The 13871-nt window shown below is 41.4% G+C and overlaps 2 protein-coding genes across 2 annotated transcripts; both read right to left on the bottom strand.

Moving 5' to 3' along the window:
- Window positions 1-1232: 1232 nt before the first annotated feature.
- fdps (farnesyl diphosphate synthase (farnesyl pyrophosphate synthetase, dimethylallyltranstransferase, geranyltranstransferase)) lies at window positions 1233-4437 on the bottom strand. Its single transcript, XM_020927994.2, has 10 exons — window positions 4281-4437; window positions 3710-3862; window positions 3490-3630; window positions 3304-3384; window positions 3096-3218; window positions 2921-3009; window positions 2770-2842; window positions 2587-2664; window positions 2382-2516; window positions 1233-1795 (listed from the first exon to the last, which is right to left on the bottom strand). The coding sequence occupies exons 1-10, from the start codon at window positions 4281-4283 to the stop codon at window positions 1595-1597; spliced, it is 1077 nt and encodes a 358-aa protein (XP_020783653.1). The 5' UTR covers window positions 4284-4437; the 3' UTR covers window positions 1233-1594.
- A 1560-nt stretch (window positions 4438-5997) lies between these two features.
- On the bottom strand, window positions 5998-13348 carry fam189b (family with sequence similarity 189 member B). The gene is made up of 14 exons (XM_020928051.2): window positions 13127-13348; window positions 13001-13057; window positions 12665-12772; window positions 11817-11933; window positions 11625-11732; window positions 10605-10765; window positions 10066-10165; window positions 9917-9989; window positions 8716-9010; window positions 8126-8451; window positions 7648-7701; window positions 7141-7313; window positions 6631-6777; window positions 5998-6494 (listed from the first exon to the last, which is right to left on the bottom strand). The coding sequence occupies exons 1-14, from the start codon at window positions 13346-13348 to the stop codon at window positions 6255-6257; spliced, it is 2181 nt and encodes a 726-aa protein (XP_020783710.1). The 3' UTR covers window positions 5998-6254.
- Window positions 13349-13871: the final 523 nt, after the last annotated feature.

Genomic DNA, 13871 nt, shown 5'->3' with positions numbered 1-13871 from the left:
CCACTGAAGGTTAGCGCTCACAAGCTATTTTCTCAGCATTACTTGAATATGAATGATGTTGCTTACACGGGGCCTTGATAAAACAACATCAGAGGTTCATTTTCGACTCCAAATTAAGCTGGCACCATGTTTACCTCTTTGGATGTAGTGTGTTATTGATCATATGGACCTGGCGGAGACTGGGAGGATGCGAGAGCGCGGAGGAGGAGGAGGGGGTCCCTGAGTAGCTGCATCGGTCGGTACCAGGCCTTTCCTCCCACGAAATTGCCCCGAAATTAGCCATTATATTGTTACATTTTAAAACAAATCTCACATCTGTGCGTTTTGTATGCTAGATTTTAACAAAACCAGTTACATGTTATAACCAACAACACCCAATTACCAAAGGGTCCCAGTCAGATGATAAGATTTTGATTCGTTGCGTGTTTATTTGTGAATTTACACATTTTCAAGTAATTATAAAAATAGAAATGATCATAAAATACTCACAGGAAGATTAAGGTGAAGAAAGATGCAGCTCTCCATCTCGTCGGACGCACGAAGATACCCAGCCTGAACCTCCCGAGGAGCAGTTCTCGGCGTTTCTCGCGAGTTTTCCCGCCCCATCACCAAAGACCACCTTCCCCTGACAGAGCCTATAAACCAGATTCAGGCTATCACCCCTGAATCAACCACACCTCTAATGTAACGGGATGTCTGCTGCTGAGTGCTCATTATGTTGCAATCCATCACACTTCACGCTGTCATATTGTAGTAGACTTTACTTGCATTAAGCTTGACTGACAACACTTCTTCTTTAAATCCAGTTTCCTTTGTTGTCTTTACTGCCCCATTGTCACTCAGAGATATGGTTTTCTGTGGAATCTTGACTTAAATACGACATAAGTTTATCATTGTTAAAGGTGCATTGTATAACTCTTTTGGTTATTGCTTTGCCCAAAATGTTTCACAGTATGACATTAAAGAAAAGTGACAGCAGGACAAGTCTGCCAGGTCAGATCTGTGGAGCAGTGCCAGCTTATTCTAGAATAAATGTTTTTCAATGATTTTCTTTTCGTAATAACATCCTAATGGAATGAATCCAAGACAGAATTGCATTTAATTTGTCTATTGCATAATATTTCAGGGAAAACAAAAACAATATTGGTTTTATTTCATTACGATTGTTGTAATAATGAGAGGGTTTGGCATAAGATTTATTTTCTGCTACATAAACAGGATATGAACACGCAAAGGATGTGATGTCATTTATTATTTATTCTGAATTGTCAACATACTACAGCAATATAAAAATATACTTGCATAAAATAAGTTAGTGAGCCATTAAACTTCTCCTGATAAAACAGTAGCCAGTAGTATCATTCATCTCATGCCTTCTATTCTTGCCACTTAATAAATTACAAACTACATGCCTGTTGCCCAGATACTGATATGACATAAGGCTGATAGAAAATGTAAAATCCTAAATCGTATCTTCCAAGATTTGAAGTTAGTCTTCTTTGTGCCTTAGGAAAGATGTGATCCTATATTGTAACCTCTGAAGTTTGACACGATATCCATACTGATGCACATTCTAAGGGAAAATGTCTATTATTCATTTGTTTCTCTTGTAGATCTTCTTGGCAAAGTTCAGAAAGACCGCATGGGGGAGATTTTCAGCGTGGCGGGCAATGAGTTTTTGCAGGCGCTGGTAGCTCTCGTCTTCATATTTGCGATACAGTTCTGGCATTTGTAGAGTGTTGTACAATGTCTTGACCTTTTCCACGCTGGCTTCATCATGACGACCGTAACACGCCTGAGGAAGGATAGAAATGTAAAAATATATGTATTACTATGCGAGTGTATGTTGTGGCTAGCGTTCTTTAAAAGCAATGAGTCACTGTTGCTGCAAGAGCTGTCTATGAAAAATTACAGGCTTTTACAAGATCAGAGATAATGACACTGGCCACTGGGGATGTTGGAGTTGTATTCATGAAGATCTTTTTGCATTACCTTGAATGTCCCACGGTGTGACATTAAACAAATCTATTTTAAAATCATTCTATCATGTGAATAAGCTTGTTTCTCTAGGGGATTTGAACAATTTACAGATCAACACTGTAGAAAAGTGACCCTGCCCACAATAACAATGCATATTTTTCAGTGTGTTTTAGTGCAAGAAATACACCTATATTGAATAAATGCAAGATAAATAAGTTTAATGGCATATTGTGGAAATTTCTAGACAAATCAGTAACATTTTATAAACAGGCAAATGGTGTTCTCTCTTCTAAAAGGTTACATAGTGCACCTTTATATTGAATGTTGATGAATCTTTTTACTAAATGTACATCTTATATCTGTGTGTGCAATCATAAGAAGAAGAGGAACTGTTTTCCTACCTCTAACTGTACTCTCTGCTCCGGGGTCATGACCTCCAGCGCCGTCACCACCAGCCAGCTGCACTTGTTGTCCTGGATGTCGGTGCCGATCTTCCCAGTAACAGCCGGGTCTCCATAACAGTCGAGGTAATCATCCTGTCACAGACACATGTTACAACAAGTGCATGGTAGTAATATGACCAAAATAAAAATATAGAAGACATACCTGTATCTGAAAGAACTCTCCCATCTCAAGTAGTATGTGTTTGGCATTATTGTGCTCCTCTTCACTAGTGATTCCAGCCTGAAAAAATGTAGTTTTTACAATTCCGATAGTCCTCAACATCATATGAACTGTGTCACTTGCACACAGTCATCATCTGAAAAACTGATTTATTAAAGCACTCACCATGTACATAGCTGCAGCCACTGGCAGATAAAATGAATAGAATGCAGTCTTATACTTTACAATAGCCCTGTACCTGAAAGAACAAATAATCCAGATAAGATACCCCAGGGCTGTTCACAAAGTTTGCTTCAGCTATAGAAATTCATTTTACCTTTCAATAGTGAATCTGTTGAGGTCAATGTGACCCGGAGGAGCAGTCATCAGGTCCAGAGCCTGACCGAGCTCTGTCTGAAAGGACGTCTGTAACAGAAACGATGGTCTGAATATAGATGTGTGTGGGCCTTCACGTGTAATAGTCAATACTGTACAATCAACAGATGTATTACCTCTGTAAACAGCTCAAGAAGGTTAACATAATAAGGCTGGTCTCTGCAGAATTTTCTCAGAAGTCTGTAGATTGACGCTTCCAGAAGGAATGCATCATTAATGGCATCAAGACCAATCCCATCCTTAAATATAACATAAAATGTGTGTGACAAATTGCACTCAAATGAAGTTTAATTACTTGATAAATAAGTAAAATTAAAAACTAACCTTCTTGTACCAACAGGGCTGTCCTCTTCGAGTGACAGAACCATCCATAATATCGTCAGCTACGAGGAAAAAAGCCTGGAGCTATAATCAAAGGAGAATAATGATTTTTTAAAAGGAAAAACAGGAAACATGTATTGCATTAATTAGTTTATTTGAAGTGCACTTGTACATCATACGTATACTTACTAGTTCAATGCACCATCCAACCAGAAGAGCCCGCTGTACTAAATCCTGTGTGAGCTCAGGGGGCGGGACAAGCTCTCGTAACGAGCCAATCACAGACAAGCCACGGTTCCTCTTTCCTCCAGGACCATTGTACAATAAAACCTGCATGAGAAAGCGTTTTAACACACTAATAATGAGCATCTCTTTCACATGGGTCTTCCAGCACACACACAGGCCGAACCTCTCTCAGCCGCTGCAGTGCGTCCGTGAGCGCGGGGTCTGTCAGGTCCCTCTCGGTCAACTCCGTCACCAGCTCCTCAAACTGAGCGTCAAACAGCTGAGGGTCTGACAGCAACGCCTTTTTGCTCTGTACACCATTGCAGATTCTGTCTCCCTGTAACGACGAGGAGTGCAACACAAATGTACGCTTTAGTCTCTGATGCTGGGCCGCCCACCGTGCGGTTTTACGCACGGTTTTGATCAGAAGTCCTCTCATGCCCGCGCACTGCAGTCAGTCAGTCCCCTAGCCATAAACAACTTGATCTCGAACACCCCGCCGGTTTTGGCAGTTTCGCAAAAGTATCATCACTAAAATTTTGATTCGTTGATGTACCCTTTAGACATCAAAACGCAAATCCACCAAAGATTAGCGATAAGGCTAAGTAGGAGACGCACTATTATTAGAGCACCAGTAAGTGAAAAAGCGCATTAGCTGGTATTGTTTTCTTCACACACTGACAACAAATGCATAAAAGCTATTTAAAAAATCATTTACTTTCAGTTTCAACCTTTCTTTAATAATAAATACTTACCATGGTCTTATTTTGTGCGTATCCCTGCTCCCTAATTAGATAATTGTTAATACAACTCTATTCTCTTTTGCCTTTTGTTGTCAAACTTGAAGTCTGTGAACGTCTCCTAAATCCAGGACGTGCTAATTGTAGTTCACAGCCTCAGTGAGCCTCTCTTTATTAAAAAACAGGCGAACTAAACTTCCCAGAGTTCTTTGCGAGTGGTAAAAGGGGTTGGAACATTGAAGGCTCCATCTGACACGCAGCGATGTGACTGGGCCGAGGCATCGCACCAGGATGGGCTTTCACTCCGAGTAGCCAATAGGACGGTTGAAAGGGGCTGGCTTAAAGTGGAGTGAAGACGCTCAAGAACTTGTAGTATAATGATTATTGTATCAATAACAGTGGGGGAAAAAATAAGGCAAAGGTTTAATCTGGTCTAGTACAGCTGGATTAAACGGCAAACTCCATAAACGCAATTGTCAATTTATTTAATACTGTGAAATACATCATTTGCATTTTTATCTTGTTTTTAAAACCTTAAACTTGTCATATTTATACATTTACAGCTTCAGAGTCTTATACTTTAAGCCTGCCATAGACATTTATATTGTAATAAATAATGTTTTTGCAAGACAGGAGGTAGAAACACATCTCAGTGCCTATATAATTAAGTGTCTCTGTAGAGCTGTGTTCACTTTACGTAATGTCTGATCCAGCCTAAATCTGCATTTAACATTCCAAAGAAAAACTTCACATCTTAATAACACAAGATACAGTCACTGGTGCATCCACAGCCAAAGAACTGACCACCGTAGTCCCCATGAGGGGTGTACCCTGAAAGGGTTTGTACATTATTGCAAGCATGTTTGAATCCTGCACCCCAGCAGAACAGGTCACATCTTTACCCTCCTGTGAACCTTTAGAAGGCTTTGTAGGTGAATATTTATTATTTTTGTCCAAACACCATCTGAATGTGTTAAAGATGCAGAAGAGCCATCTGGTCAGCCTCAAAACTCAACAATGTGACCTCTTCCACTTTTCAAACGGTCACCATCACCACCAACGTAGAGGGCACAGAATATAAATAGGCTATTTAACATTTTGAAAACATGCAGGTAGGGCTTTCAAACAACATCTTACTTGCAGTTACAAAGACAGCTGGACCTAATGCACAAGGTGCTTGTGGTTATAGCCAAACATGCACAGAGGTAAAGGAAACCATCATGGCCCTGTAGCATCACATACAGTGAGTCTGTGTGTGGAGTGTGTTTCAAATGGGGAGTCTCAAATTAATGCAACTCAAAATGAGTTGGTGAAATAATGTTTACTCTGGTGCAGGAGTCTGTGGATGTGTTATTTAAAAGTACACAGTGTAACTTTTCTGCTGGAAGGCCACTTGCTCGTCCCCATAGAAATGCTATTGCTTTGTTTTGTTTGTGGCAAGATCCACAGCAGTAAACTAATCTATCACCATGCAAAGTTACAGATCAGATCTGTGAAGAGGCAAGTTCGCTCACAGTGAGAATACACGTTATTCAAGGTTCTAAGTGGGACAGTCTAAGCAAAGCAATAATACTGAACCCTCCATCAGAAAAGTGACACAGTGCACCTTATTTGGGCTGATCACATTGTGGGACTGGTTTGTTAAAACGCTTAACATGGAAGACAAAACTTGATTTTAAAATAATTCATCAGCGCCATGCCCTAAAAAGCAATAGCATGTGCAGAGTGTAAAATACACAAGTATTGTTAGAGTTTGCAGATTAAAGACTTAAGAGGCTGGTAAGATATAACACATAAGTTTCTTCTAGTTTGTCTTCATCCAGTGACGAATGACCAGTGAGTGGAATTCTCTGATGTGTACATCCAGTGACTCAGTTTGTAATGAAAGCACCACTTCATAAGGCTGTTAGCTTAGAAAATGAACAGACAGGGGGAGGCATCAGTTTTATGTCCTTCCATTGAAACTTGTCTCTCGCCTCCCCTTCATGTTCACAGTGCAGACTCCGAGTACAACGCTCCAGACGACCCATGAGGAGTCACTAGTCGCCGTAGCGATGCAAAAGAGGAGGAGCTCAGGTCTCCGCAGCTGCGCAGGTGAATTCCCTCGGGGACGTGGCTGCTGTGGGAGCGGTTGTGTCGACTGTCGCTGTGGGAGTGGTGGTGTCCGCGATGATGAGACTGACGCTGGTTAGGATGAACTCGGGTGGTGTTCCAAGGGGCTCTCAACACCTTTTAAAACATAGATATACTGTACTTGATAAAGATTTAATGATACACAGATGGTCTCACTGTGGAGCTGTAACTGAACTAAATAAATTCTTAGATGACTAAAGAGAAGGACTACTGCCCTAGCTCACAGGCTCACCTGCTCTGGAGGACCATGGTTCGGGCCATTTCCTTCAGACCCTCCCCTCCTCTTTGGGCCTTGTGTGTTATTTACCGCATGCTCAGTAGAAGGCGCTAAGTTACGTTTAGAGCGTTGAAGAAAGCGAGCCATCAAAACTCGAGTCACCTGTGAAAAGTAAAAGTGTTAAAGAAGATATAAAGTACTTTTCTGGTATTTATTGCTAAACTGTCAAGTAGATAATTGTTTTACATGTTCTTCACTGTAAACAACATAAGCTCCAAAACAACATTTTACTCACTCACATAGATTACCAGAGTCTGAATTATTAGATGAACCACATAAAATAAAACATATAACATAAAACATATTTTTTTGAGCTCTGTACTCACATCTCACACACAGGACAATGCAGGATTATTTCAAACATGCATGAATGAATATACTTTTGATAAGGGATACCAATTATAATTCAAGTCAGTATAGATTTTTAATGTGTAAGTGGAAACAGAAGTTCTTCTTTAGATGTACCTTAAGATCCCCTAGAGACCGGTGGCAGTCTTTGGGCAGGCGTCGTGGGGAGGTGGGTGAGGGTTTAGCGGGTACATGTCCTCCTGTCGACACGGCTTTGACGCTGCCTTTTCGGGGCAGAGCAGCAGCAGTGGGAGGAACACGAGGCAACAGACAGGCTTCAGATCCTGGAGCTGCAGAACAAGAAAGAGAAGAGACTTTAGCCACTAACAATATACTGAGGGCTTGATATTAACTTTTTAGCTTAATATTGTTAGTCAGTTTGTGTTTTTACTTTTCAAATTGTACTTTTATCTATCTATATGTCATATGTATTCACATTTTTACATTCTTATGTTTTATACTCTAGAATTGTATACATCAGAATCTTCAAATATGTATAAAATGGTTAGAACAAGTCGAACTGTAATTAGTCAACATAGAAATTTACCACCATTGGGCTAGATGACAAAAGTAAAGATTTAGTGAAGTCCTGAATATAAGAACATTGAGTGAAATGTTGTTTACCTGTGTCAGTCGATGTGAGGAAAGCCTCCTTACTGCTTCCAGATCCAAAATCAACTGGAGAGGAGAATAGGTAAAGTAGTCAGGATAATACTAAAAATAATAATAATGATACTAAAAATACAAATATTTCTCCATATAAATACATCACAATGAAAGTAATAGTTTTAAAAGTTTTATGTTCAAAACTTGATAGAGCTATCACTTTTACATATGAGAAGAAAAATGCAGATTTTCTCTGTAACAAAATATCACATTTTAACCATGCGTGGCTTCACAATTGCGCATGTATCACATAAAAAGGGACTAAATCGGGAATCGGACAAGACCACAGGAACACTCAGACTGTGATCACACTTACACAAACACTGCATCAAAATTGAATTTGAATGAACAATAATCCTGGAACTAAACCTGGAGTGGACCAGAACAAAGGACTAAACCAGGACTACAACAGGTCCAAACCAAGAGTCTCAGTTACCTGTATCTGTAGAAGAGGCGATGCCAGGTTCACTATGAGACCTCACCAGACCAAGGAAAGTGTCGTTTTCTCTCCTTCTCCCTCCATCGCCTTTCCCCGCTCTCCGCCTCAAGTACAGGGGAAGGTTTTGAACTGCCCCCTGGCTTTGGGAGGTCTGTCTACTGTCCGCTGGAGATGGGGTTGGTCCTGCTCCCTGGGTGGAGGGAGTAGAGGGCCGGACTTGGATCTCTGGGACAGTAGACTGATGAGGACCCATAGAGGCAGCCATCGCCTCCAACTGGGAGCAGCTGCTGGTTAACAAAGCCTGACGGCGCGATACTGGGGACCTGCAGAGTTGGGAGAAGGAATATCACAATTTTTCTATTCTTTTTCACTTTTTTGCTGTGTCACAAGTATGTTTTTATACTACAAGCATGGTCATCGTCATTGATTCCTTGTCTTTTGTTCAATAAGAGGTTGTGATAGTCTCGAGTTGTGCTTTTCTGATGGTATGTGTCTGAACGCACCTTTAAAAACTCTACGAAAAGGGCGATATAATATGAATAATTGTGGTTCGAATATTTACTGAATGACTGGTGTTGAAGTCTTACCTGTATGTAATGGTGGCTGTGCTGGGGGAGGAACATGAGTTGGATCTCTCTGACCTCAGGAACCTTCTCGCTCTGGGCCCTCCTGCCAGTGGGCTCTCTGGTGTTTGGGATGGGGGTCCACGGAAGCTGATGTAGGTGCTGCCCTCGCCCGTGTCCCCCTCACTGGTGCTCCTCACCCCTCGCTCCCCCTGGGGCCTCAAGCCCACCTCCATCAGACAGGAGTCCTCTGAGGGGGAGGAGTCGTCTGGGATGTCCACAATCTCAGACATAAGCAGGGATCCACTGTCCATAGACACTGGAATAGAAATAGTAAAAGTATACTATTAGTAGGGCTGGGGAATTCTAGCCTGATTCTTCAGCCGGTTTCACTTCGTAGAAACCGTCTGACCTCGCAGCATTAAAATTTATTCGCTCGACAGTAGATGGGTACTTTTTTCATTTAACCAATCGCAGCTAACGAGGCTAAGAACTTTTTTTTTTGTTCTGGCTTTAAATCCTCAATCTTGGGAATCGTTGCCAACACAGAATATATGGCTCTTCACTGATTGGCTGGTGCTCAAACTCACACTTCCGGGGTTCTTGCAAACCGTTTATTGTATTCCGATTCCTGACCTAGACACTGAAGAGAAATGAAATTGAACAGAGGTGGCGCCAGCCTGGCTAGGGGAATTCACTGAAAGATCGTGAATCAATCATGTCTAATCTTCAGTGTTTCAACAGTCAATACTCTGTAAAATCATGTGGTTTGGAGCAGAGTTCAAACTCTTTTGAAATAATGTGGTTAAATTACACAGATTAAAAGTCTGCACTGTTCATTTTCATGAAATTAAGAGCCATTGTGATTTTGTTTTTGATAAGACTAAATAAACTGACATTGAAAATTGAGACTGATCAATATGAGAGAAAAAAAATCTTGATTATTATTATTTTTTAATATTCTAAATCAAATTATGACCATGGGTGGGCAGACAAAAGTTCATGACAAGTCAGAGTACTATTTCAAAAGTAATCAAAAAGTGTCCATGACAGGCAGGTGGTAACCCTTTCACCAGAAAAGTTACATAATGGTCCTTTAACAAATTGTAACGCATTACATGTTTCAAAAGTACATACAAGTTTAAAGTATAAGGTCAGTGTTTAGGCCTTTTTAACACTGGCCCTATGAAAAGAATCACAAGTACAGGGATGATTCATTTCTTACCTTCACCACTAAAAGCTGTGGATGTTGCCCGCTCTCCAGAAACCTCAGCTCCATTCGCATCAAACATAGTTCCCTTCGCAAGAAAAAAAGACTATTTTCAGAAACAAATATTTGTGTAACTTTATGTTATTTGTCAATCTTGGACCGACCTGGCTGGCAGCTCTCTGTCCCATCACAGCTTCATAAGGAGGAGGGCAGTCCGTGGGGTAAAGAGGAACTGGACTCTCCATAGACCCATTATAAGTGATGCTTCGAATCAATACAGAGAAATGAAATATGTTTAATCAGCAAGAAGGTTTATGCAAAATCAAGTAGGGCTGAATGATGTTGGAAAAATCATTCAGAAGCTCACACATAAACACATTCTGCAACATTAACACTGAGAGATTATATAATACAAGAGTCACATGCATTTCAGAACATGTTTTTTGAGGTCTATGAATTAAGTTTGTTTGTTTTATAAAATAAGGTAAAGAAAAATTATGTCACTTATGTACTCTCTGCTATTTAAACCATTGGTAATACTTAATAATAACTACACTTTTCATAGTGTTAACAATGCATGTGCAAAGTTTACATTTTTTATTCTTAATGAAATAATAATTTATCAAGAATGATTAAGGAATGAATACCCTAACCATAAGTGGTACCCTAAAGTGGTACTAATGTGGTGAATTTCGTCAAGTACCTTTGTGCGTCTGTCTCTGAGCTGCAGGTGTATTCGGGAGGATAGTACGGGGGAGGGGGGATTGGTGGGACAAACTCCTCAAAGTCCATGATGTTAGTGAGAAAGGCGTCCTGTGGAGTGGTGCATTCTGGGTTGACAGAACGAGTGCGATGTGGAGCCAGCTAAGAATAGAGAAAAGAGAGACAACTAATAACTGTACTAACGGTTCAGTCCTTCAGCTTTAATTCTGCTTTAGTCCTGCTTTAGTGGTTTAGGTTTAGTCTGGTTTAATTCTGATTTTGGCTCATTTTATTCTGGTTTAGTTCTGCTTTTTTCATGTTTGATCCTGTTTTAGACCCAGTTTACTTCTGGGTTAGACTTGGTTTAGCCTTGGTTTAATTCTAGTTTACGCCTAGTTGAGTCCTGATGTAGAACAGATTCAACCCTGGTTTTGTCCATGTCTAAAGGTGCACTATGTAACTTTTTGGGTGGTGGTCCATCAACTGCTTGTTGCCATTAATATGCCATTGCTCTGCCTGGAATGTTCCACAGTATGACATTAAATATAGCTCAAAAATATCTAGTAAAACAGACATTCTGACTCTGAGTGGGGCTGTCTCCACATAGATCTGACCAGTAACTTGGTCTGGTTTGGTCTCCATGAAGATAGAAAGATTTAATACCATACTGTGGAACTTTCCAGACAAAGCAATAACATCTCCATGGAGAAAAGCACCAGAAAAGTTAAACAATGCATCTTTAAGTCTAGTTCAGTCCTAGTTCAGACATGGCTTGGTTCATCTGCCGTAGACCTGATTTTGTCCTAGTATAGATCCGTCTTAGTCCAGGTTTAGATTTGGCATAGATCTGATTTTGTCCTGGTGTAGACCTGTCTTAGTCCTGGTTTAGATCTGCCATAGACCTGATTTTGTCCTGGTATAGATCTGTCTTAGTCCTGGCTTAGATCTGCTGTAAACCTGATTTTGATTTGCTGTAGTATTTTGGCAGCATACGCTAAAAAAATAAATGACTATTGCTCACCAGGTGCACAAGGTCCAGGGAGAATATGTGAATGCTGCAGGTGACAGTGGAGAGAGTACAGATGATGGTGGAGAGGATGCTGAGGCCACACGCACTGAACAAAAGGTCCTGCCAACAGATACATTAGACAGAGGGATGTTGTAATTGTTAATCTGCCAAAAATAATCTCTCGGGGAATGAATAATAACTGACTTTGAGCTGATGTCGCACTGAGTGGCAGTCTGCGTTCAGATACAGGACCAGGGTCTCTTCTTCTGTGATGGAGCAGGAGTGAGTGGGGGCACAGCAGACACACAGACCGTTCTCCACCTGTACACAACCACAACATCTCTTAACACCGACCTTTTACCTTTAATTCAGAACAAACTGGCAATTGCAGCACGGAAATTATCCAAATAATTCTAGTGAAGGTGTAGTGTTTGTGTGTTAAATGTGCGTGAATGAAACAAAACACAACTCCAGGTATGTTTTGATGAAGAAACAACACCATGAAAGATCAGTAAACCGTGTATTATGGGCTCTTTAAACATTTAGACAGTTGCAGAGTCATTGAAACTTACACATTGCTCAGTCACTCTGCTCAGAATTAGCCAGACACTTGTAACCAGTCCAGCACTAAGTAGGGCAGTACTCAACTAAATAAATCCTGAAGTAAAAACACGCCCTGCTGATTGATTAGTCAACTACAAAGAGGCATGACTAAAGCTCTCAAAACTAATATGTATCTCTATGTATATGACGCAAACTGCACTCACGAGACTACAGCAGCGTGGGAGTTCATAAAAAAACAACTATGTGTACAGAAAATAATAGGAAACAACGTATTTATATGTGAAAATGTAGGTTATACTAAGCCCTAATTTGCTCAGATATGGCGTCTACTTGTCTCCCCATAGACAGCCATAACATTTAACACACATATGTTCTTCTTTGTACATGTTTGCAGAAGGACCTATGTCTATATCAAATATGTTTCTATGGCCCATTTACAGCCTCACCAGCCCGGTACATGATAAAGGACAATAGAAGAGTGTTTGTACCTGACAGGTGAGCATGTTCTTGACCATCTGTGCGTTCTGACAGGAGAGCATGGAGCCCGCGAGACTCAGGATCACACAGACTGCAGACAGCAGCATGAACAGAGACACCTGTGGGCCAGAGGGATAACAGTTAAGCCAAACCAACTACAGAGCTGTAATACATCAGGGAATTGCGATGGTTTTATTATCAAAAGGTGCACTTTACTGTCCTCGAATAAAAATTTGTCCTCTGCAGTTCACCCATACTTAAACGCTGCGGGGGCATTTCATTAGGAGAAGTGGGCGCTGCAGTCTCCAGATTTTGGTTTGTATCCCTACTATAATCTGCGTACTTACCACTAAAGTCAACGGTCTCCTCCAAGAGATGATCCCAACAATTCCTGATGCAACCACCTGGAATAGATAACAGTTTTAGCTTGACTGAATACTTCTCGTTAAAGCGGTGGTCTTGTTTATACTTACAAAGAAGCCCGCCCAGAAGGGACAGGACTGCCTGACGCGAGCCGAGGAGGTGAAGGCCATACTGGTGAAGGAGAAGGCCAACACCATAGCGCCTAGACCCAGGTGGCACAATCCCAGGTAGAGCAGCAGACGAGCACTGCCCCGCGCCGACATGCCCCTTCGGCTGTCCGACCACCCTCTGGACCCCGACGCCACACTGCTGGAGTCAGAGGGGGAGGGCATGGTGCTGGAGAGGAGGAGGTGCAGCCGGAGAAGAGCTCAGCTCATAAAGTTAAATACACTGACAGATGAAGTGTTGGCATAGAGATCCACTCAGTCACTGTTATGCATCAGGCTGCTGCTGCCATAAGTCCTCCGCAGTGCCCCATGAAGAGGTCCAGTCCAAGAACACAGTCAGCAAAAGAAATGAGCCACTAAACTGCACTCACCTCTGAGGCTGAGTCCATGTACTCATGACCCTGAGCTGCTCACAGGCCATCATGATACACACAGCCTATAAGGTAATGTCATGTGGTAATAAAGGAATAAGTCTTGTTAGATGCTGTTGTACACACTACGAACACACGTGAGTGTCAACTGTCATTTATTTACTGTTCAGTTTATCTGCTAACATCTTCCCATCCTGTGGTCCCCTTTCACGCCTCCAAGTATTGGCATTGCGGTAGTGCCAGGTCTAGGCCGCGGCTCCTGCAGTATCCCAGCGCTGATCATCGTGATATTTTATTCTCAGGTATTCACCGTCCCA

Source organism: Boleophthalmus pectinirostris, unplaced genomic scaffold (genome assembly GCF_026225935.1).
Source record: "Boleophthalmus pectinirostris isolate CB_2022bp ecotype Guang Dong unplaced genomic scaffold, ASM2622593v1 HiC_scaffold_6, whole genome shotgun sequence".
Lineage (NCBI taxonomy): Eukaryota > Metazoa > Chordata > Actinopteri > Gobiiformes > Gobiidae > Boleophthalmus > Boleophthalmus pectinirostris.
This window is presented reverse-complemented; position numbering and strand designations above follow the sequence as displayed.